The sequence below is a fragment of the Lithobates pipiens genome, unplaced genomic scaffold (genome assembly GCF_037356315.1).
Source record: "Lithobates pipiens isolate NorthernLeopardFrog02 unplaced genomic scaffold, aLitPip1_a1.2 Scaffold_28, whole genome shotgun sequence".
NCBI lineage: Eukaryota > Metazoa > Chordata > Amphibia > Anura > Ranidae > Lithobates > Lithobates pipiens.
Window position 1 is genome coordinate 226066476 of NW_027507789.1, and position 24236 is coordinate 226090711.

Consider the following 24236-nt stretch of genomic DNA (forward strand, 5'->3'; position numbering starts at 1 on the left):
GTGCTCTAGGCTATACCACCAGCTATAAGCATTAGCCCCAGCTGTGCTCCAGGCCATACCACCAGATATATGCATTAGCTCTGGCTGTGCTCCAGACCATATCAGCAGATATAAGCATTAGCCTTGACTGTGCTCCAGACCTTGCCACCAGATATAAGCATTAGCCCCAGCTGTGCTCCCAACCATACCAACAGATTAAAGCATTAGCCCCAGCTGTGCTGCAGACCATATCACCAGATATAAGCATTAGCCCTGGCTGTGCTCCAGGCCATACCACTAGAAATAAGCATTAGCCTTGATTGTGCGCCAGACCATCCCACCAGATAAAAGTATTAGCCTTGACTGTGCTATAGACCATGTCACCAGATAAAACTATTAGCCCTGGCTGTGCTCCAGGCCATACCACTAGAAATAAGTATTAGCCTTGATTGTGTGCCATACCATACCACCAGATAAAACTATTAGCCCTGGCTGTGCTCCAGACCATGTCACCAGATAAAACTATTAGCCTTGGCTGTGTTCCAGGCCATATCACCAGATATAAGCATCAGCCTTGACTGTGCTCCAAACCCAGGACCGTTTTTAAGGCAGGGCAAAAGGGGCAGCTGCCCTGGGCCCCATCATTGTTGTGGGGCCCAAAGCAGCTGCCTCATACTTTGACGACTATCCCAGTTTAAATTCCCTTATCCCCTGAAATTTTAGTCGCCTGCTGTGTCCCGATATCTCAGTGTAAAGTTCTGTGTATTTTTTTACATGCAACCAGTCAACAAGCAGAAATCACGTGCTGTAACCTCTAGAAAAAAAACAAAAAACAGTGAACTATAATGTGTGCCATAACCTCTAGCAGCCAGTCAGTGAGCGGTAATGATACCCTGTAAACTCTAGAAAAAAAAACAAAAAACAGTGAACTATAATGTGTGCCGTAACCTCTAGCAGCCAGTCAGTAAGCGGTAATGATACCCTGTAAACTCTAGCAACCAATCTCAATTGCTACCTGATCTGGTTCCGTAAACTGATTTTGAGTATAGCTGCTATTCATTGTATGTCTCAAAGCAGGTGGAGAGCCAAATTGCATGGAAGAAGGGGGCCCCCAAGAAAATGTTTGCCCAGGGTCCAGTCAATATTAAAGACGGCCCTGTCCAGACCATGTCACCAGATATAAGCATTAGCCCCGGCTGTACTCCAGACCATACCCCCAGATATCCATATATCCCATGCACTGACCCACCTCTCATAGCTGTGTAGTCATTCGGGTTAGTGATGCGTTCCGTGTCAAACCTGAGCGAATAGTTCATTTCATTGTCAGAAAAGACCACGGTGCCAAGGTGGTATTCCGATTCTGGACTTGTAACCTCGCTGGCATTCTCATATTCCTCCAGCGATATTCCTGAAAGTGGGAGATGTGTAAGATTCTGCAAAAGTATACCCCCCCCTCCTCCCCCATGCCTCCTGCCCCTCCCGTGACAGCATGGCACCCAGCCTTTCTCACTTTTTGAAAGAACCTTCCCCCTCCTGCCCTATCGGCTTCCACAGCTTCCACTGCCAGCCTGATTTTGTCTTTCATTTCAGCTTACAGGTGAAAGAACCTACCTGGGATGATGGAGCTTCTGTTGACCCGCTGCATTATGTCCTGGATGGCCGGGCTGCCAGGGAAGTAGCCAACTTGGTAAGGGAAGACTGGGATATTAAGGAAAATGTTGAGGTTCTTTAATTGATCCAGACGCCCCAGGACCTGGGCCGGGCTGTACTTTATATCGTTCATGGGCTCCATATACGGTGATTTGACGGTGAAGATGAACAGCAAGAAGACCAGCAGCAAATGCTGGAGCCACTCCTGGAAAACCAAGTACAGGGTCAGCGGCAACCAACATTGATTCGAAGAAACACATCTACATCACAGACAGTTCATAAGCAAGAATTCTCTTCACTGCTGGTTCCGTATCTCCAGTTCATCAGCATTTCAGGAATTCTTCCACTAGACGAATGAGACTTTCTGCTGTGTCACCTTAGTTAAACTCAGTTATCGCGTTCAATTACAATAAGGTGAAAATCCTGCAAAATCTCATTTTTTTAAAAAAAATTTTTAACAATTTGATAGTAGAACCGGTACGGGTTAGATAAGGGTCACAACCGGCGGTATCCATACTTCTGGAGGACATGGGACCGGTTCTCAGAATCGTTAAAGCCTTAACTTCAGACTGATATAAAAAAAACTCAAATTAATGTCCCTCTGTCATTATGCTGGGGGAGAAGTTAATTAGAATACTATTGGGGTGTCACTTAAGTGGCAGCTTGGAGTCTCCTGAGATTACATCAAAGAGGCGGGACACAGCAGAAGTCTCGGAGCTTTTGGATGTCTACACAAGAAGGGCTTTTACAGGTCAATTACATGAATAAAATACATTAAGTGCACATATAAACTTATGGGAAGATCGTTGAACAGTCTGGTGACACGGTCTATTTAATGCTTCTAGACAGGAGGACTCCACTGATGGGGACACAGATGTAAGGAGGAACTCCACTGATGGGGACACAGATGTAAGGAGGGACTTTGCTGATGGGGACACAGATGTAAGGAGGGACTTTGCTGATGGGGACACAGATGTAAGGAGGGACTCCGCTGATGGGGACACAGATGTAAGGAGGGACTCCGCTGATGGGGACACAGATGTAAGGAGGGACTCCGCTGATGGGGACACAGATGTAAGGAGGGACTCCACTGATGGGGACACAGATGTAAGGAGGGACTCCGCTGATGGGGACACAGATGTAACAAGGACTACGCTGATGGGAACACAGATGTAAGGAGGACTCTGCTGATGGGGACACTGATGTAAGGAGGGACTCTGCTGGAGGCACCTGATGTAAGGAGGGTCTCTGCTGGGGGCACATGATGTAAGGAGGGACTCTGCTGGGGGCACATGATGTAAGGAGAGACTCTGCTTGGGGCACACGATGTAAGGACGGACTCTGCTGGAGGCACCTGATGGCATCTGGTGACAGGTGACATGGCAGATGACACGCTCAGGTCTCCCACTGATTCTGCATTATGGTGAGTTGAATACTTTAAATTTATATTACAATATAATAATATAAATAATGCGCTTCAATCATCCTGACACCATAACAACCATGGTACCCGGGATGACACGCTAACACCAGGTGTTAGGAATACTTTATCTTCTGATTATTAAACTTTCTGGAATACATTTATTTCTTTTGTTGTGTAGGATGTGGGCCTGCTGTCCCTCCATCCCTCTCCATCTCTTGTTCAGCTCAGACGCTGATGGGGACACAGATGTAAGGAGGGACTCCACTGATGGGGACACAGATGTAAGGAGGGACTCCGCTGATGGGGACACAGATGTAAGGAGGTACTCTGCTGATGGGGACACAGATGTAAGGAGGGACTCCGCTGGCGAGGACACAGATGTAAGGAGGGACTCCGCTGATGGGGACACAGATGTAAGGAGGACTCTGCTGATGGGGACACAGATGTAAGGAGGACTCTGCTGATGGGGACACAGATGTAAGGAGGACTCTGCTGATGGGGATACAGATGTAAGGAGGACTCTGCTGATGGGGAAACAGATGTAAGGAGGGACTCCGCTGATGGGGACACAGATGTAACAAGGACTACGCTGATGGGAACACAGATGTAAGGAGGACTCTGCTGATGGGGACGCTGATGTAAGGAGGGACTCTGCTGGGGGCACCTGATGTAAGGAGGAACTCTGCTGGGGGAACATGATGTAAGGAGGGACTCTGCTTGGGGCACATGATGTAAGGATGGACTCTGCTGGGGGAACCTGATGTAAGGACGGACTCCACTGGGGGAACCTGATGTAAGGATGGACTCCGCTGGGGAATCTGATGTATGGAGGGACTCTGCTGGGGGCACCTGATGTATGGAGGGACTCTGCTGGGGGCACTTGATGTAAAGAGGGATTCTGCTGGGGGCACCTGATGTAAAGAGGGACTCTGCTGAGGGCACCTGATGTAAGGACAGGCTCCGCTGGGTGCACCTGATGTAAGGACGGACTCTGCTGGGGGCACCTGATGGCATCTGGTGGCAGGGGACATGGCAGATGACATGCTCAGGGCTCCCACTGATTCTGCATTATGGTGAGTTGAATACTTTAATTTTATATTACAATATAATAATATAAATAATGCGCTTCAATCATCCTGACACCATAACAATCATGGTGCCGGGATGACACGCTAACACCAGGTGTTAGGAATACTTTATCTTCTGATTATTAAACTTTCTGGAATACATTTATTTCTATTGTTGTGTAGGATCTGGGCCTGCTGTCCCTCCATCCCTCTCCATCTCTCGTTCAGCTCAGACGCTAAACACACCCCTTAGTGCCACACCCACTATTTTGCAGAAACCACACCCATTTTCGCCAAGTGGGATGGGTCAAAAAGGAAGGGGGGGTCTGGCGCCCCCCATTCTAAAACTTCACCAGCCGCCACTGCTGAGGCCCCATTGTCAAGTATCACTCACATTATTTACTTACCAGTATGATGTAGCCCAGTCGCCTCCTTTGTACCAAAATGTTCTTCCACAGTAGAGCCAACGTCTGCTGGATGAAACTGGCCTCCCTCTGTGTCCTTTCAGTCATCTACAACAGAAGATGTCAGTACTGACCATTAGAAACGAGGTTTCACACAGGAGTTGCATTTAAAGGTGCCCATATATACCAACTTGGTGTTCTGGAGAACTCATCTCTGCCAAATGATTTGTCTCCAATCTAGGCCAGGTTTTAGTCACCAGGGTAGGCTATGTCTTGATCACTAGCTTAGGGCAGGTCTTGGTTGCTAGGCTGGGCCAGGACTTGGTCACCAGGCTGGGCCAGATATTGGTTACCAGACTAGGTACCTTAAGCCCTGGGAATGGGGCAAAACACATTGGGGGCATGGTTTCTGATGGAGTGAGTGGAGGCTGCTTTTACTTCATAATGACATGGTCGGTGTCACATACCTGGAGATGGAGCTTGACGTTGAGAGGAAGGCGATCTCTTACACCTCTGGCCTGGTACCCCTGAAGTAAACAGGAGGCACGGAAGCCCGGGGTGGCCTAAGTGCCTAGAAGTTCAGATTGTGAAGGCTTCAGATGAGGGGTCTGTGTGTACTTGGATGCAGGCTGGATTGTGACGCATGGGCAGCGGGTAGTTGGCAGGCTGGCAGGTCACAGGCAGCAGGTACTTGCTGGCAGGTAGCAGGCAGCAGGTACTTGACAGGCTGGCAGGTAGCAGACAGCAGGTACTTGGCAGGCTGGCAGGTCACAGGCAGCAGGTATAAGGAGGGCAGAGCAGGGTCAGTCAGGAGCACGTCAGGAACCCAACAGTAGGCAGCAGAGTAGTCAGGTTCAGGCTGGAGTTGGAAATGGCAAGCAGACCTGGCAGGTAGCATACAGCAGGTACTTGGCAGGTAGCAGACAATAGTTACTTGACAGGCTGGCAGGTAGCAAACAGCAGGTACTTGGTAGGTAGCAGACAGCAGGTACTTGGCATACTGGTAGCTAGCAGACACAGGTACTTGGCAGGTAGCAGACAGCAGGTACATGGCAGGTTGGCAGGTCGCAGGTATAAGGAGGGCAGAGCAGGGTCAGGCAAGCCGGGTCAGTCACTAGCAAGCACCTTAGGAACAAAGCAGTAGGCAGCAGAGTAGTTAGGTTCAGGCTGGAGTTTGAAATGGCAAGCAGACAGGCAGAGGGATCAAGCAGAGACATGGTTGAAGAGCAAGCCAGTGGATGGTTCAGGTAGAGTAAAAGCATGGTCAGAACCATAAGGCAAGGTCATAGTGCAGCAGAGGTGTTTATATAGCCCACTTGACGCCACTCTAGTGGCAGGCGTGCACGCCCACAGGTCAGGCGTTAGGGATTCTCTGCCCATGGGTTTGGCTAACATAAATTCTCCATTGGCACTTAACTATGTGCCTGGGCATATTTCTTCTTTCCTGACACAGTGATAGGTGTGCAGCTGTGGGAATACACTTTTATTCCCATAGAATATTCTTCCCGTTCTTATATATCAGCCACAGTGGATCCTTGTAGGAAAAGTAGGTCCTCAAAGACGTTGGGAGATGTCAAAGTGACAAGGTACTACTAACTTTCAAATTCAGTTGGGTGATTACAACTTACCTTGTAGGTCGAGTAGGAGGACAACACAAGCCCGGAAATTCCTTATCGAGCTCAGTGGCCGATATGAATGTGGGCTCCTGGGTTCCCCAATGGGGTCGTGATTCTCATCTGAGGATAGCCCTTGTGTGGAGCTGTCCAATCATCAACAATTCCTGCAGACGTCTAATCCGTTTTTCATGAACGCAGCTCACCGGAAAAATCGCAACGCCCCTGAGGGAATAAGAAAGTGGAAAATTCACTTACTCGGCCATTTATTTTAAAGGTCTACAAAGAAAAGACTCACTTTTTATCATGTTCATCCTTAGACAGTCTCTAGTAGTTTTGGTGTACAGACAAGAAAACAACCACCATCCCCTATTCCCATCCCCCTCCTATTCATCAAAAGGGGGGAAAAAAAATTCCTTTCTGATCCCGGGAGGCCAATCCATTCCATCTGCCGGATGAAGAGACCTTCTTATTCTGTCCATCAACAACTGCAATTGTGTATACATTTGAAGGGAGGAAAGATTCCAAGTATCATATTCAATTGATCTATTATTCCGTTTAACTGTTTGAAAGATTATTTTTCTTCTAAGGATTTCTCGGCGAAAGAAAAAGACAAAAAAACAAAAACAAAAAAACAACAGCAAAGCAAGAAATTTGAAACTTTAAAACTCAGGACAGGATTTGTGAAACAAATACAAAAATGTTTCATTTTGGCCTTTTACAATTTGTTACAATGTTAATTATAACAAAAACAGATCTAATTGATGATCGGCATTAATGCAGAATACAAGATAATAAAGAGACAGGAGAGGAAAACCAAGGGGTTAGCGGTCTGGAAGAGCAAAGCATGATGGGAGCTCCTGGATATACTGTATACCAGGGGTGGGCAACCTTTTGAGCACAGCGTGCCGAAAAATATTTTCAAAGAAATTGAGAGTGCCGAATTTTATAACATAAAAATGTCAACTTCACATTCTCAATCACGAAAAGGATTTTTTATAAAGTAAATGATGTAAACTACTTGTTTAGTGAGAAATGAACATCCTGCACTCTCACGCCTCAGATCAACCCCAATTCCTGCAAATCCACACTTCAGATCACTGCCCCCCCCCCCCCCCGCACATCTGTCCCACCACTGTACCACCCTGCTCATCTGTCCCACCACTGTACCACCCTGATCATCTGTCCCACCAATGTACCTCCTTTCACATCTGTCCCACCACTGAACCCCCTTCCCATCTTTCCCACCGCTGTAACCCCCTGCTCATTTGCCCCATCACTGTACCACCTCGCTCTTCTGTCCCACCACTGTAACCCCCTGCTCATCTGTCCCGCCACTGTACCACCCTGCTCATCTGTCCCGCCACTGTACCACCCTGCTCATCTGTCCCACCAATGTACCTCCTTTCACATCTGTCCCACCACTGAACCCCCTTCCCATCTTTCCCACCGCTGTAACCCCCTGCTCATTTGCCCCATCACTGTACCACCTCGCTCTTCTGTCCCGCCGCTGTACCACCCTGCTCATCTGCCCCGCCACTGTACCACCCTGCTCATCTGTCCCGCCACTGTACCACCCTGCTCATCTGTCCCACCACTGTACCACCCTGCACATCCGTCCCACCACTGTACCACCCTGCACATCTGTCCCACCACTGTACCACCCTGCACATCCGTCCCACCACTGTACCACCCTGCACATCCGTCCCACCACTGTACCACCCTGCACATCTGTCCCACCACTGTACCACCCTGCACATCCGTCCCACCACTGTACCACCCTGCACATCCATCCCACCACTGTACCACCCTGCTCATCTGCCCCACCAATGTATCCCCTTTCTCACCTGCCCCACCAATGTACCCCCTTTCTCATCTGCCCCACCAATGTACCAACCTGCACATCTGCTCCACCACCATACCCCCATGCTCTTCTGTCTCACTACGAAACCATCTTCTCATCTGTCCTAACATTGAACTTATCTGCTCATCTGCCCCACCAGTGTACCTTCTGCAAATCTGTCCCACCTCTGTTCCCCCTGCTCATCTGACCCACCAATGTACCTCCTTTCTCATCTGTCATGCCACTGTACCCCCTGCTCTTCTGACCAACCACTGTAAGGCTGCGTACACACGCGGGGACTGTTCGCCCAACTTTGTCCGCTGAACAGTGTTTCGGCAAACAGTCCGCTCGTGTGTGGGCTTTCAGCGGACAGTTTCAGCGAACAGTCCGCTGAACAAGGTTTTTCGTAATTTCCGAAAAACTGTCCGCTGAAACCTTGTTTCAGCGAACAGTTCCCTCGTGTGTAGGCTTGTTCGACAAACTAAGTTCCGCTCATGCTCAGAAAGGCTTTACACGCCGAAAGTTATAATGCAGTGTATAGGACGTCGTATTTTTCGTCCCGTCGTACGTGCCGTTCACGTCATCGCGCACGGTTTCAGCAAACTGTTCGTACGTCGTGTGTGGCCATGTCCGTCCATGCTAATTTTGAGCGGACTGTTTGCCGAAACTGTTTGACGGACAAAGTTGGGCGAACAGTCCCCGCGTGTGTACGCGGCCTAACCCCCTAATCATCTGTCTCACCAATGCACCTCCTTTCACATCTGTCCCACCACTGAACCCCCTTCCCATCTTTCCCACCACTGTAACCCCCTGCTCATCTGCCCCATCACTGTACCACCTAGCTCTTCTGTCCCACCACTGTAACCCCCTGCTCATCTGCCCCGTCACTGTACCACCTCGCTCTTCTGTCCCACCACTGTAACCCCCTGCTCATCTGTCCCATCACTGTACCACCCTGCACATCTGTCCCACCACTGTAACTTCCTGCTCATCTGTCCCACCGCTGAATTCCCTTTCCATCTGTCCCGCCACTGTAACCTGCTCATCTGCCCCCTCACTGTACCCCCCTGCTCTTCTGTCCCACCACTGAACCCTCTTCTTATCCCTCCCACTACTGTAACTCCTGCACATCTGCCCCACCACTGTACCCCCTTGCTCTTCTGTCCCATCAATGTAAAACCCTGCACACCAGCTTTACTGATGCATCCCCATGCTACCGAATCACCTTCTCATCTGTCCTAACACTGAACCCATCTGCCTGATGTCAATATTTTATACATGTTAGTTCAATTTTTATTAGAGTGCTCCTTTAACTTTGGGATGTTGCTTTTCCCTTCCCTCTTTATAGGAATGGAGATTTAGGTGCACTTTAGAGATGGACGAACTTCCGACGGGACGTTTCGCGAACGCAAACCGTGAACACGGCCGGAAGTTTGCGAACCGCAAAGTTCGCGGCGGGCCCCATTGACTTCAATGGCAGGCGAACTTTAAAAACCTACAGGTCATATTTCCAGCCACAAAATACTTACTAGCTGTGCACACATAGTCCCACCGCATGGCCACTGACATAACACAAGTATGAAGTGAATCTGGGATCGATAACGACAAGCAATCTTTTTTTATCTGTGAAATTTTGACAATTCAGGACTCAGGAGCGCATGAAGGCAATGGAGGAGAGGAAAGGTCAGGGTAGGCTATGAAGGGGGTGCAGGAGATGATCACCAGCACCGTGATATAGAGCACTGACACCAGCACCGTGATAGAGTGCACTGACACCAGCACTGTGATAGAGTGCACTAACACCAGCACCGTGATATAGAGCACTGACACCACCACCGTGATAGAGAGCACTGACACCAGCACCGTGACATAGAGCACTGACACCAGCACCGTGACATAGAGCACTGACACCAGCACCGTGATAGAGTGCACTGACACCAGCACCGTGATAGAGAGCACTGACACCAGCACCATGATAGAGAGCACTGACACCAGCATTGTGATATAGAGCACTGACACCAGCACTGTGATAGAGAGCACTGACACCAGCACTGTGATAGAGAGCACTGACACCAGCACTGTGATAGAGAGCACTGACACCAGCACCGTGATATAGAGCACTGACACCAGCACCGTGATATAGAGCACTGACACCAGCAGTCAGTCTGCTGAGTGGCGATTGTTGCTACCTCCTCTTCCTGATCCAATGCCAAGAGTGGCTGCACATTGGAAATGTCTTGATATGGATCGGAAAATAATTCCTGCGACTCAAGCGGAAGGTATATGGTGGTGGTGTTGGTGGTAGTGTCTTTGGGGGTGCACACAGCAGAGGGTGAAGAAGAGGGTGCAGATCGAGAGGATGAGAAGGTTGCAGAAGAGTAAGGCTAAGTGAGCCACTCAACCAAGTCTGGTGCATCCTTTGACGTAATCGCACGCACCTTCTGCAATTTGCCATTTAGCTCAATCCTGTTGCTCCTGACCTACCCCTGTGGAAGGGCCTGCCTCTTCCTCTGCCTGTCATTTTTTAAAAAGCAAGAAAAAGTTAGGGTCTGGAAAAACCATTCTACCACCTCCATCCTTACAATACACAAAAAAGAACAAGAGCCCTAGGACTTTGAGTGAGGTGGGAGAAATTTGGCAAACGTTCACAAAAAAATGCAATAAGGTCAATTTATTAATTACAAAATGTTGCATAACCAATGGGAACAGCAATAAATGTGCGTTACCCGGCATAGTGGCCCAGTTAAGAACACAAGCAAAGATAAATATCAAGTCATTACATTGAATACACATCCATTAAATAATAAAATTGATTTACATTGGTAGAAACAATTGATATATATACATCATCATAGGAGGTAGAAATTGTACATGCATAAATAAAACACTATGTAAACAGTAGTAACACACTGCAAAAAGTGCCCAGCAGTGTAAACATAACAGGAAGCATCGATCGTGCCCTACGCGTTTCGCGAGTCTATTGCTCGCTCTTCAGGGGCAGATGCATTATTCTCTGAAACAAAAAATATATATAATGCAGAATTAATATAAAAAATATAAAATATAAATAAAAAAAAAAAAAAAAAAAAAAAATAATTGAAAAGGGGAAGGTTTGGTTGGCAGGAGGGGTCAAAAAGACGAGAGCCTCCTACTTACCAATCCGCTGGGCTAGGTCTCCAAAAACTGATGACAAGACGGCGGCAGTAGAAAGTGTCCAAGTCGGGGACTGAGGGGACGCAGCAAGTGAACCGCAGAAGGAAGGAACCAGGACGTCCAGCACAGGCTGCACAAAGCACTCGGTCAGCGGTCTCTAGTATATCAAACACGTACAGTGGTGTGAAAAAGTGTTTGCCCCCTTCCTCATTTCCTGTTCCTTTGCATGTTTGTCACACTTAAGTGTTTCGGAACATCAAACCAATTTAAACAATAGTCAAGGACAACACAAGTAAACACAAAATGCAATTTGTAAATGAAGGTGTTTATTATTAAAGGTGAAAAAAAATCCAAACCATCATGGCCCTGTGTGAAAAAGTGATTGCCCCCTAAACCTAATAACTGGTTGGGCCACCCTTAGCAGCAACAACTGCAACCAAGCGTTTGCAATAACGTGCAATGAGGCTTTTACAGCGTCCTGGAGGAATTTTGGCCCACTCATCTTTGCAGAATTGTCCTAATTCAGTTACATTAGAGGGTTTTCGAGCATGAACGGCCTTTTTAAGGTCATACCACAACATCTCAATAGGATTCAGGTCAGGACTTTGGCTAGGCCACTCCAAAGTCTTCATTTTGTTTTTCTTCAGCCATTCGGTGGTGGACTTGCTGGTGTGTTTAGGATCATTGTCCTGCTGCAGAACCCAAGTTGGTTTCAGCTTGAGTACACGAACAGATGGTCGGACATTCTCCTTCAGGATCTCTTGGTAGACAGCAGAATTCATAGTTCCTTTTATCACGGCAAGTCTTCCAGGTCCTGAAGCAGCAAAACAGCCCCAGACCATCACACTACCACCACCATATTTTACTGTTGGTATAATGTTCTTTTTATGAAATGCAGTGTTCCTTCTACGCCAGATATACTTGGACACACACCTTCCAAAGAGTTCCACTTTTGTCTCATCGGTCCACAGAATGTTGTCCCAAAAGTCTTGGGGATCATCAAGATGTGTTGTGGAGAAATTGAGACGAGCTTTGATGTTCTTTTTGCTCAGCAGTGGTTTTCTCCTTGGAACTCTGCCATGCAGGCCATTTTTGCCCAGTCTTTTCTTGATGGTGGAGGCATGAACGCTGACCTTAACTGAGGCAAGTGAGGCCTGCAGTTCCTTGGACGTTGTTGTGGGGTCTTTTGTGACCTCTTGGATGAGTCGTCGCTGCGCTCTTGGGGTAATTTTGGGCGGCCGGCCACTCCTGGGAAGGTTCACCACTGTTCCATGTCTTCGCCATTTGTGGAAAATGGCTCTCACTGTGGTTCGCTGGATTCCCAAAGCTTTGGAAATGGCTTTATAACCCTTTCCAGACTGATAGATCTCAATTACTTTCTTTCTCAATTGTTCCTGAATTTCTTTGGGTCTTGGCATGATGTTTAGCTTTTAAGGATCTTCTGGTGGACCTTACTGTGTCAAGCAGCTCCTATTTAAGTGATGCCTTGATTGTGAACAGGTGTGGAAATAATCAGGCCTGGGTGTGGCTAGAGAAATTGAACTCAGGTGTGGACAACCACAGTTATAGTATGTTTTAACAAGGGGGGCAATCACTTTTTCACACAGGGCCATGATGGTTTGGATTTTTTTTCACCTTTAATAATAAACCCCTTCATTTACAAATTGCATTTTGTGTTTACTTGTGTTGTCCTTGACTATTGTTTAAATTGGTTTGATGTTCCGAAACACTTAAGTGTGACAAACATGCAAAGGAACAGGAAATGAGGAAGGGGGCAAACACTTTTTCACACCACTGTATCTAGAAAGTATGTGTATATAGATGTATAAGGGTATGAATAGATATGCACATGTCTAAAGAGACAGAATGAAACCATAGAGAAAGCATAACATACTAAACTCCAATGATAGGAGTCAACATACTTGTTTAGGTTCATACAGGTAAAAATGCTCCATATCTCTGTATGCATATAGTAGTCAATACTCTAAATGGTATGGGGGCTGTGCTAAATTAAAATAAATTAAACAGACAGACAATACAATATGGGTGGATAGGTAGTATTGAAGTAAATCCATGAGTCTGCTTGATGTATTACCTTGAGAAACTAAAAAGAGCCACAGCACGGGACGTGCATGCCTAAACCTGTGACCACTACATCAGGCCGACATCCCGCAAATGCAAGTTGCAGCCGCGCCGGACATCCGGATATACCCACGGCAAGTCCACAAACTCCGCCCCCAGCGTCATGTACGGATGGTGATGTGCTGGCGTCAATGGCGCCAACCATCACAGGGGGTGTGCACCTGCAATCACCCGACCTCCATCCGAGATGTTCCACACAGCCCACAGTAATGTGAAATCGAAGGACATCACAGTGTGGGCGTGGAAAACATGGCGCCGAAGTGCAGGTGGCCACGCCCATCGGAAAGACAGGCGGGGACAGCAGGAGGCCAGACGAGCCTCCCTTTTGCACGACGCAGCCCCCGAGTTGAGCAAACACCGCCGCCATCAGGGCAAAAGGTGAGAAGAATTCAAAAGAACCCCCGGAGTACATCCCCCAAAAATAACAATAAACAAAACTAAACAACAGTCAAATGATGTATTGGATGAGATAGTGAACACTTGCCAGCAGTTTAAACAGACCGGATTGTGGGCAAATTGGGTGTCTTCCACCCGGATTAATGTGAGCAAGAAAAAGTTAGGGTCTGGAAAAACCATTCTACCACCTCCATCCTTACAATACACAAAAAAGAACAAGAGCCCTAGGACTTTGAGTGAGGTGGGAGAAATTTGGCAAACGTTCACAAAAAAATGCAATAAGGTCAATTTATTAATTACAAAATGTTGCATAACCAATGGGAACAGCAATAAATGTGCGTTACCCGGCATAGTGGCCCAGTTAAGAACACAAGCAAAGATAAATATCAAGTCATTACATTGAATACACATCCATTAAATAATAAAATTGATTTACATTGGTAGAAACAATTGATATATATACATCATCATAGGAGGTAGAAATTGTACATGCGTAAATAAAACACTATGTAAACAGTAGTAACACACTGCAAAAAGTGCCCAGCAGTGTAAACATAACAGGAAGCATCGATCGTGCCCTACGCGTTTCGCGAGTCTATTGCTCGCTCTTCAGGGGCAGATGCATTATTCTCTGAAACAAAAAATATATATAATGCAGAATTAATATAAAAAATATAAAATATAAATAAAAAAAAAAATAAATAAATAAAATAATTGAAAAGGGGAAGGTTTGGTTGGCAGGAGGGGTCAAAAAGACGAGAGCCTCCTACTTACCAATCCGCTGGGCTAGGTCTCCAAAAACTGATGACAAGACGGCGGCAGCAGAAAGTGTCCAAGTCGGGGACTGAGGGGACGCAGCAAGTGAACCGCAGAAGGAAGGAACCAGGACGTCCAGCACAGGCTGCACAAAGCACTCGGTCAGCGGTCTCTAGTATATCAAACACGTACAGTGGTGTGAAAAAGTGTTTGCCCCCTTCCTCATTTCCTGTTCCTTTGCATGTTTGTCACACTTAAGTGTTTCGGAACATCAAACCAATTTAAACAATAGTCAAGGACATCATCATAGGAGGTAGAAATTGTACATGCGTAAATAAAACACTATGTAAACAGTAGTAACACACTGCAAAAAGTGCCCAGCAGTGTAAACATAACAGGAAGCATCGATCGTGCCCTACGCGTTTTGCGAGTCTATTGCTCGCTCTTCAGGGGCAGATGCATTATTTTCTGAAACAAAAAATATATATAATGCAGAATTAATATAAAAAATATAAAATATAAATAAAAATTAAAAAAAATAAAAATAAAAAATTGAAAAGGGGAAGGTTTGGTTGGCAGGAGGGGTCAAAAAGACGAGAGCATTTTTTAAATGACCCTGTGACAATAGTCTCTAGAGAAGTGCAGTATGTATGTGGAAGAAGGTATAAAACACCCCGCTTCAATCTGTTGTTTTTGGGGGCCACTGGTCTATCACACCAGTTATAATACTTTTTTTATTGCGTTTGTCACTCTTTGTAGTATCGCTGCAGAACCGCTCAGCATTCACAATGCTGCACAGTGGAAATGCACTATTCTATGCTTTTTATATGTGCAAGTATTTTATACGTGTATTACACCCCTATATACTGCACACCAAATAGTACACCTATACCAGTCCTCACAAGGACCTTTGTGGACCTAGTAGCTAGTGATTTGCAGACTGTCCCTCAGTCCCTACACTGATAAAGGACTGCTGCAGAATAGGGCAGCAGTCAGCAGCAGTGCACCACAGCCCTGTATATTGTACACCTATACCAATCCTTACAAGGACCTTTGTGGACCTAGTAGCTAGTGATTTGCAGACTGTCCCTCAGTCACTACACTGATAAATAAAAGAAGTGCACTAGGGATGGCCGAACTGTTCGCCCGGTGGTCGGTTCGTGGGGAATTTTGCGTGTTCGCGATTCGCCCGATCGGCGGACAATATGTAGGGTGCTGGTGCAGGGCTGTGCTGCAGATTACTGCTGGTTTCTTCAGCAGTCTTTTATCAGTGTAGTGACTGAGGGACAGTCTGCAAATCACTAGCTACTAGGTCCACAAAGGTCCTTGTAAGGACTGGTATAGGTGTACAATATATAGGGTGCTGGTGCAGGGCTGTGCTGTGCTGCAGATTACTGCCCTATTCTGCAGCAGTCTTTTATCAGTGTAGGGACTGAGGTACAGTCTGCAAATCACTAGCTACTAGGTCCACAAAGGTCCTTGTAAGGCTCCCTATCCAACCTGATGGAGCTTAAGAGGTCCTGCAAAGAAGAATGGGAGAAACTGCCCAATAATAGGTGTGCCGAGCTTGTAGCATCATAATCACCAAGACTTGAGGCTGTAATTGGTGCCAAAGGAGCTTCACCAAAGTATTGAGCAAAGGCTGTGATATGTATGTACATGGGAGGAGCCTATGATACTTATGTACATGGGAGGAGTCTGAGATACTTATGTACATGGGAGGAGTCTGCGATACTTATGTACATGAGAGGAGCCTGCGATACTTATGTACATGGGAGGAGCCTGTGATACTTATGTACATGGGAGGAGCCTGTGATACTTATGTGCATGGGAGGAGCCTGTGATACTTATGTGCATGGGAGGAGTCTGTGATACTTATCTACATGGGAGGAGTCTGTGATACTTATGTACATGGGAGGAGTCTGTGATACTTATCTACATGGGAGGAGTCTGTGATATTTCTGTACATGGGAGGAGCCTGTGATACTTCTGTACATGGGAGGAGTCTGTGATACTTATGTACATGGGAGGAGCCTGTGATACTTATGTACATGGGAGGAGTCTGTGATACTTATGTACATGGGAGGAGTCTGTGATACTTATGTACATGGGAGGAGTCTGTGATACTTATATACATGGGAGGAGCCTGTGATACTTATGTACATGGGATTTTTTTATTTTTTTATTTTTAATAAATTTGCAGATTTCAACGATTTCAAACAAACTTCTCTCACATTGTCATTATGGGGGATTGTTGGTAGAATTTTGAGGAAAATAATTAATTTGATCAATTTTGGGAAATGGATCAAATGGATGCAGCTGTGTAGAGGGGATACAGCAATATGATTTAAACACAAACTGCGGACTTTATTCCTATCTCTGCCTCCTTGATGCTCACACCCACACCTTCCATTTCTTGTACAAGTGTCACAAAGACAGGAAGTCAGTAAAAATCTCCCTAGTGGGGTCAAAGACAGCAATAAATAACTGGCCGCAGTGTTCACTCATCCCCCACTCTACACTGGCTGGAGTTCGCCTTCAAGGCTTGCTGACATACTGTATCTACAAATACAATTATTTGATTTCCTAAGTAATGCCTAGCTAGACTAATAGGTAATCTCTTCACCACTGACCCAGGACAACCAATCAGACATTCCTGTTCTCTCTCTGACTTTAAATGCAGCTTAGGGGCTCCCGCTCAGTCACCCAAAATGCAGTGAGGTGGAAGCCTCTAGATGGGTGCAGGCTGGGAGTGAGACCACCTAGACTCAGGATACACTGTGGAGATAAAAAGGGTATTTCCACAGCCGCACACCTCTCTGGCCATGTCATTATGAAGTAAAAGCAGCCACAGCTCATTTCATCAGAAGCCATGCCCAAACGCATTTCTCCCTGCCCTTGGGGCTTAATCATGGAGGTACCTTATACCCTGGGAATGGGGCAAAACACGTTGGGGGCATGGTTTCTGATGGAGTGAGTGGAGGCTGCTTTTACTTCATAATGACATGGCCGGGGTTCCGTACCTGGAGATGAAGCTTGACGCTGGCCTGGTACCCCTGATAAGGTAAATAGGAGGCACAGAAGGCTTGGAGTGGCATGAGTGCCTAGGTCAGATTGTGAAGGCTGCAGATGAGGGGTCTGTGCGTACTTGGATGCAGGCTGGATCGTGACGCAGGGCAGCAGGTATTGGGCAGGCTGGCAGGTCACAGGCAGCAGGTACTTGACAGGCTGTCAGGAAGATCCTTCTCACCGGCATCCGAGCGGCGTAAGACGCAGAAGATCATCTGTGCGGTAAGAAGAGCGTTATCGCGGTCGGCGGTGCGCGCGGCCGTTTGACACAATTGGCGCCAATAGCGCTATTTAAAGTGGATCCTTGCTTTCCCGTGTACTCTGGTATCCTGTATCTGAATTCACCTGATCCGTATCCTGATCCATATTGAACCCGGCCTGTTCCTGACTTCGTTGTTTGCTGCCTGCCCCCGGCTTTTGGCTTCCTACCCGACTACTCTTCTGGATTTCGTTTCTGTACCTGATCTGCTCGCCTGTGCCTGACCTGGACCGTTGTACTACTCTGTTACCTGCCAGTTTCCTGTTTACCGCTGCTGGACTACAGAACACCACCCAGTCCGCCACCGTACCCGGCTGTTGTCTTCCACTGTGACCTGTTGCCTCTTATCTCTTGCTGCGGACTACTGGACTCCTTCCACTTCCCGCTATATCCTGTTTGCACCTGCACTCCGCTGTTGGACTACAGAACTCCTCCCGTTGTCCGCTGTACCCTGAAGCCACTTGCACTCTGCTGTCAGACTACAGGACTCTTCCCGCAGTCTGCTGTACCTTGCCATCACCTGCACTCCGCTGCTGGACTACAGGACACCTCCCATTACCAACGGTCTGCTACTTCCTACATCAACCGTCCAGTCAGGCACTTGTGCTCCTCTGTGCTCCCGAGCCCCTGTCATCTCTACCAGGGCCTCCCGAGACAGAGGTCTACGAGAGGCCGCTCCCTGCATTCCGGGCTCTGCCTTAAGGTACGTGACACAGGCTGGCAGATCACAGGCAGCAGGTATAAGGATCGCAGAGCAGGGTCAGGCAAGAGTAAGTCAGGAGCACGTCAGGAACACCGTAGTAGGCAGCAGAGTAGTCAGGTTCAGGCTGGAGTTGGAAATAGCAAGCAGACAGAGGAATCAAGCAGAGACATGGTTGAAGAGCAAGCCAGGGGTTGGTTCAGGTAGAGCAAAAGCATGGTCAGATGGATCAGAAGGGCAACAGGAGATCAAACACAAGAAGCAGGTAGCAGAACGCTCTAAATCTGTAAACCATGAGGTAAGGTCCTAGTGCAGCAGAGGTGTTTATATAGCCCACTTGGCGCCACTCTAGTGGCAGGCGTGCACGCCGGTGCACACACGTCTGCGCATGCGCATAGATCAGGCTGACAGGGATTCTCTGCCCATGGGTTTGGCTAATAAGATTTCCCCATCTGTGGATTTGGCTAAACAGAAATTCTCCACTGGCACTTCGCTATGTGCCTGGGCATATTTCTTCTTTGCTGACACAATGATTGGTGTGCAGCTGTGGGAATACACTTTTATTCCCATAGAATATTGTTTTATATTGACCACAGTGGATAAATCCTTGTACATCCCATCCATTTATATCACTGCTGCAGCTCGACCTGGAAAAGTAGGTCCTCAAAAACCTTGGGAGATGTCAAAGTGACAAGGTACTCCTAACTATCAAATTTAGTTGGGTGATTACAACTTAACTTAACAAGTCGAGGAGGACAACGCAAGCCCGAAATTCCTTATCGAGCTCAGTGGCCGATATGAGTCTCTAGTAGTTTTGATGTACAGACAGGAAAACAACCTCCGTCCCCTATTCCCATCCCCCTCCTATTCATCGAAAGGGGGAAAAAAAATTCCTTTCCGACTCCGGGAGGCCAATCCATTCCATCTGCAGGATGAAGACCTTCTCATTCTCTCCATCAACAACTGCAATTGTGTATACATTTGAAGGGAGGAAAGATTCCAAGTATCACATTCAATTGATCTATTATTCCGTTTAGCTGTTCAAAAGATTATTTTTCTTCTAAAGGATTTCTCGGCGAAAGAAAAAGACGATATAAAACCAGTAAAGAAAGAAATTTGCAGCTTTATAACTCAGGAAAGGATTTGTAAAAAAACAAACACAAAAATGTTTCATTTTGGCCTTTTAGAATTTGTTACAATGTTAATTATAACAAAAACAGATCTAATTGATGATCGGCATTAATGCAGAATACAAGATAATAAAGAGACAGGAGAGGAAAACCAAGGGGTTAGCGGGTTGCTAGTAATGCTGGTGATCTGTGATTTTTACCGGGACTGCGACATTGCGGCAGGCAGATCAGGCACTTTCGACACTTTTTTGGGACCATTGACATTTATACAGTGATCAGTGCTATATGCACTGATTACTGTGTCAATGTCACTGGCAGGGAAAGGGTTAACACTAGGGGGCGATCAAGGGGTTAAATGTGTTCCCTGGGAGTGCTTTCTAACTGTGGGGGGAGGGAACTGACTGGAGGAGACATATCGCTGTTCGTAAAATACTACAAACAGCAGATCTGTCTCTCCTCTCAGAACGGGGATTCGTGTGTTTACATACACAAATCCCTGTTCTAGCTCTCGTGCCCGTGATTGTAGGTGGCCAACGGTCACCGCACCTGCCAGCCACACGCATCGGGTCCCTTGCCGTGCGGCGCGCCCACAGGCCTGCTTTGGCTCTTAAAGGAGTCGCTGTACAGGTACACCAATTCGCGGGAAGGAGACACTTTGCCGCCGTATATGTGAGCTGGTCGGCAAGTGCTTAAACTCACCTTGAAGATTCTGGGGCAACATAGAAAAAGGGGCTCGGGTCAGAGAAGACAAATATTGAATGATTTGGCCTCAACACCAAACAGTTTGGTAAAAATTCATCCAAATAACACCATTCCCACAGAAACGCTTGGAGGAGGTAATATCCTGTTATGGGGGGGGGGGGGGTGATAATGTTCTGTTATGGGGGTGTTTCCCTGTAGCAGGGACTGGAGCACTTGTCAGGATAGAAGAAAGATGGATGGGGCAAATTACATCACATTCTTGAGAAATATCTGCTGACATCTCCAGGCAGAAAGTTGTCAATGGGAAGAAGGTTTACCTTTCAAAATGACAATGACCCAAAGCAACCAGTGGTTGGAGGAGAAGGCAGGGAATGTCCACCAATGAGCACATAGTAGTTGGAGGAGAAGGCGGGGAATGACCACCAATGAGCACACAGTAGCTGGAGGAGAAGGCGGGGAATGTCCACCATTGAGCACACAGTGGTTGGAGGAGAAGGCGGGAATGTCCACCAATGAGAACACAGTGGTTGGAGGAGAAGGTGGGGAATTTCCACCAATGAGCACACAGTGGCTGGAGGAGAATGCAAGGAATGTCCACCAATGAGCACACAGTGGTTGGAGGGGAAGGCGGGAAATGTCCACCAATGAGCACACAGTGGTTGAAGAGGAAGGCGTGGAATGTCTACCAATGAGCACACAGTGGTTTGAGGGGAAGGCAAAAAAAGTGTCCACCAATGAGCACACAGTGGTTGGAGGAGAAGGCGGGAATGTCCACCAATGAGAACACAGTGGTTGGAGGAGAAGATGGGGAATTTCCACCAATGAGCCCACAGTGGTTTGAGGGGAAGGCGTAAAAAGTGTCCACCAATGAGCACACAGTGGTTGGAGGAGAAGGCGGGAATGTCCACCAATGAGAACACAGTGGTTGGAGGAGAAGGTGGGGAATGTCCATCAATGAGCACACAGTGGTTTGAGGGGAAGGCGTAAAAAGTGTCCACCAATGAGAACACAGTGGTTGGAGGAGAAGGCGGGGAATGTACATCAATGAGCACACAGTGGTTGGAGGAGAAGGCGGTCCACCAATGAGCACACAGTGGTTGGAGGGGAAGGCAGGGAATGGCCACCAATGAGCACACAGTGGTTGGAGGAGAAGGCGGGGAATGTCCACCAATGAGCACACAGTGGTTGGAGGAGAAGGCGGGGAATGTCCACCAATGAGCACACAGTGGTTGGAGGAAAAGGCGGGGAATGTCCACCAATGAGCACACAGTGGTTGGAGGGGAAGGCGGGGAATGTCCACCAATGAGCACACAGTGGTTGGAGGGGAAGGCGGGGAATGTCCACCAATGAGCACACAGTGGTTGGAGGGGAAGGCGGGGAATGTCCACCAATGAGCACACAGTGGTTGGAGGGGAAGGCGTGGAATGTCCACCAATGAGCACACAGTGGTTGGAGGAGAAGGCGGGGAATGTCCACCAATGAGCACACAGTGGTTGGAGGGGAAGGCGGGGAATGTCCACCAATGAGCACACAGTGGTTGGAGGGGAAGGCGGGGAATGTCCACCAATGAGCACACAGTGGTTGGAGGGGAAGGCGGGGAATGTTCACCAATGAGCACACAGTGGTTGGAGGGGAAGGCGGGGAATGTCCACCAATGAGCACACAGTGGTTGGAGGAGAAGACGGAAATGTCCACCAATGAGCACACAGTGGTTGGAGGGGAAGGTGGGGAATGTCCACCAATGAGCACACAATAGTTGCAGGAAAAGGTGGTGTATGTCTAATGGCACTGGCTGGGTGACAGGGCAATTAAAGGGTTAAATAGACCTAACAAGTGTGTGCAAGTGTAAATGCGCTGCTTTTTACTCACAGGTCTTGCTTTCTTCTTTTCCTGGACCGAAAAGGGTTCAGGAAGGGAAGAACGACAAGATCCTGTGTCTGTGTTTACAAACAAGACACAGGACCACAGGACCATTTCTAGCCAGGATTGGCTAGAAACCTGCTGACACACTTGTGCTTCAGCCAATGACAGCACGGATCAGCAGGTGCATGCATACATTCTCCAAACCCAGAAGAAGGCCGGCAATGTTCATGTATGTTTAATGTGGCTGCATCTGCTGCCCGCTAGAAGTAAGTTTACTGCGAATGGTTGGCAGTGTGTTAATCCCAAAGGTTAAAGTATTAAGATATAATTATACTCAATGAAGAGCAAAGCACAACACAATAACAAACAAAACTAAAAAAAAACAACTAACAAAACTAAAATACAACAAACAACATGAAAACACAATAAGAAACAAAACTAAAACACAACAAACAAAACTAAAACACAACAACACACAACATGAAAACACAATATGAAACAAGACTAAAACACAACAATCAAAAAAAACAAATGCAGGGTTGAATTCCAAATTAATTTTCTTTTGAAAGAAAAGAATTTTAGTGGCCGGAAATCTTCTTTCCTTTTCGGCAATTTTCTTTTCTTGCAGTCATGCACATTTCTTTTTCAATTATAATTCTCGCACAATTCTCCCCTCATTGACTACAAAAATGCTTGTTTTTCAACAAATTTCTAATATGCCCGATCACTAAAAATTTGGAGGCCGCACGAAAATCAGCTGTTGCTGCAGCCCACTACGAAATTCAAATGAAAATTCTTAGAAAAGATTTATGAAAGAAAACGCTTTAGAAATTCGACCCATGTATGGCCGCCCTATAACGCAATATGAAACAAAACTAAAATAAAACAAAACTAAAATACAATAAAAAACAAAACTAAAACACAACAACAAACAAAACAAAAACACAACAACAAACAAAACAAAAACACAACAACAAAACTAGAACACAATAAGAAACAAAACTAAAACACAACAAACAACAAAACTAAAGCACAGCAACAAACAAAACTTAAATGCAATAACAACAAACAAAACTAAAACACAACAACAAACAAAACTAAAATATAATGGCCGGCCTATAATGCAATATGAAACAAAACTAAAGCACAACAACAAACAAAACTAAAACACAACAACAAACAAAACTAAAATATAATGACCGGCCTATAACGCAATATGAAACAAAACTAAAGCACAACAACAAACAAAACTAAAACACAACAACAAACAAAATTAAAATATAATGGCCGGCCTATAACACAATATGAAACAAAACTAAAGCACAACAACAAACAAAACTAAAACACAACAAGCAAAACTAAAACAAAAACAACAAACAAAACTAAAATATAATGGCCTACTTATAACGCAATATGAAACAAAACTAAAGCACAACAACAAACAAAACTAAAACACAACAACACGCAAAACTAAAACAAACACAACAAACAAAACGAAAACACAATAAGAAACAAAACTAAAACACAACAAACAACAAAACTAAAGCACAACAACAAACATAAACTAAAACACAACAACAAACAAAACTAAAATATAATGGTCGGCCTATAACGCAATATGAAACAAAACTAAAGCACAACAACAAACAAAACTAAAACACAACAACAAACAAAACTAAAATATAATGGCCGGCCTATAACGCAATATGAAACAAAACTAAAGCACAACAACAAACAAAACTAAAACATAACAACAAGCAAAACTAAAACAACAAAACTAAAACACAACAACAAACAAAACTAAAATATAATGGCCGACTTATAACGCAATATGAAACAAAACTAAAGCACAACAACAAACAAAACTAAAACATAACAACACGCAAAACTAAAACAAAAACAACAAACAAAACGAAAACACAAAAAGAAACAAAACTAAAACACAACAAACAACAAAACTAAAGCACAACAAACAAAACTTAACTTCAATAATAACAAAATTAAAACACAACAACAAACAAAACTAAAATACAATAAGAAACAAAACAATAAGAAACAAAAGTAAAACACAACAAACAAAAAAACTA

General features: G+C 46.1%; 1 protein-coding gene across 1 annotated transcript in view; it reads right to left on the minus strand.

Annotated features, from left to right (window-relative positions):
- LOC143936206 (ATP-binding cassette sub-family A member 10-like) overlaps nt 1-6608 on the minus strand; it is a 95215-nt gene extending 88607 nt beyond the window's left edge. Inside the window, exons 1-5 of the mRNA XM_077460615.1 lie at nt 6435-6608; nt 6152-6361; nt 4527-4631; nt 1591-1834; nt 1229-1387 (exon numbers count right to left, since the gene is read on the minus strand). Coding sequence (XP_077316741.1) covers nt 1229-1387; nt 1591-1834; nt 4527-4631 — 508 coding nt within the window. The 5' untranslated portion in view covers nt 6152-6361; nt 6435-6608. The remainder of the gene's footprint in view (nt 1-1228; nt 1388-1590; nt 1835-4526; nt 4632-6151; nt 6362-6434) is intronic.
- Nucleotides 6609-24236: the final 17628 nt, after the last annotated feature.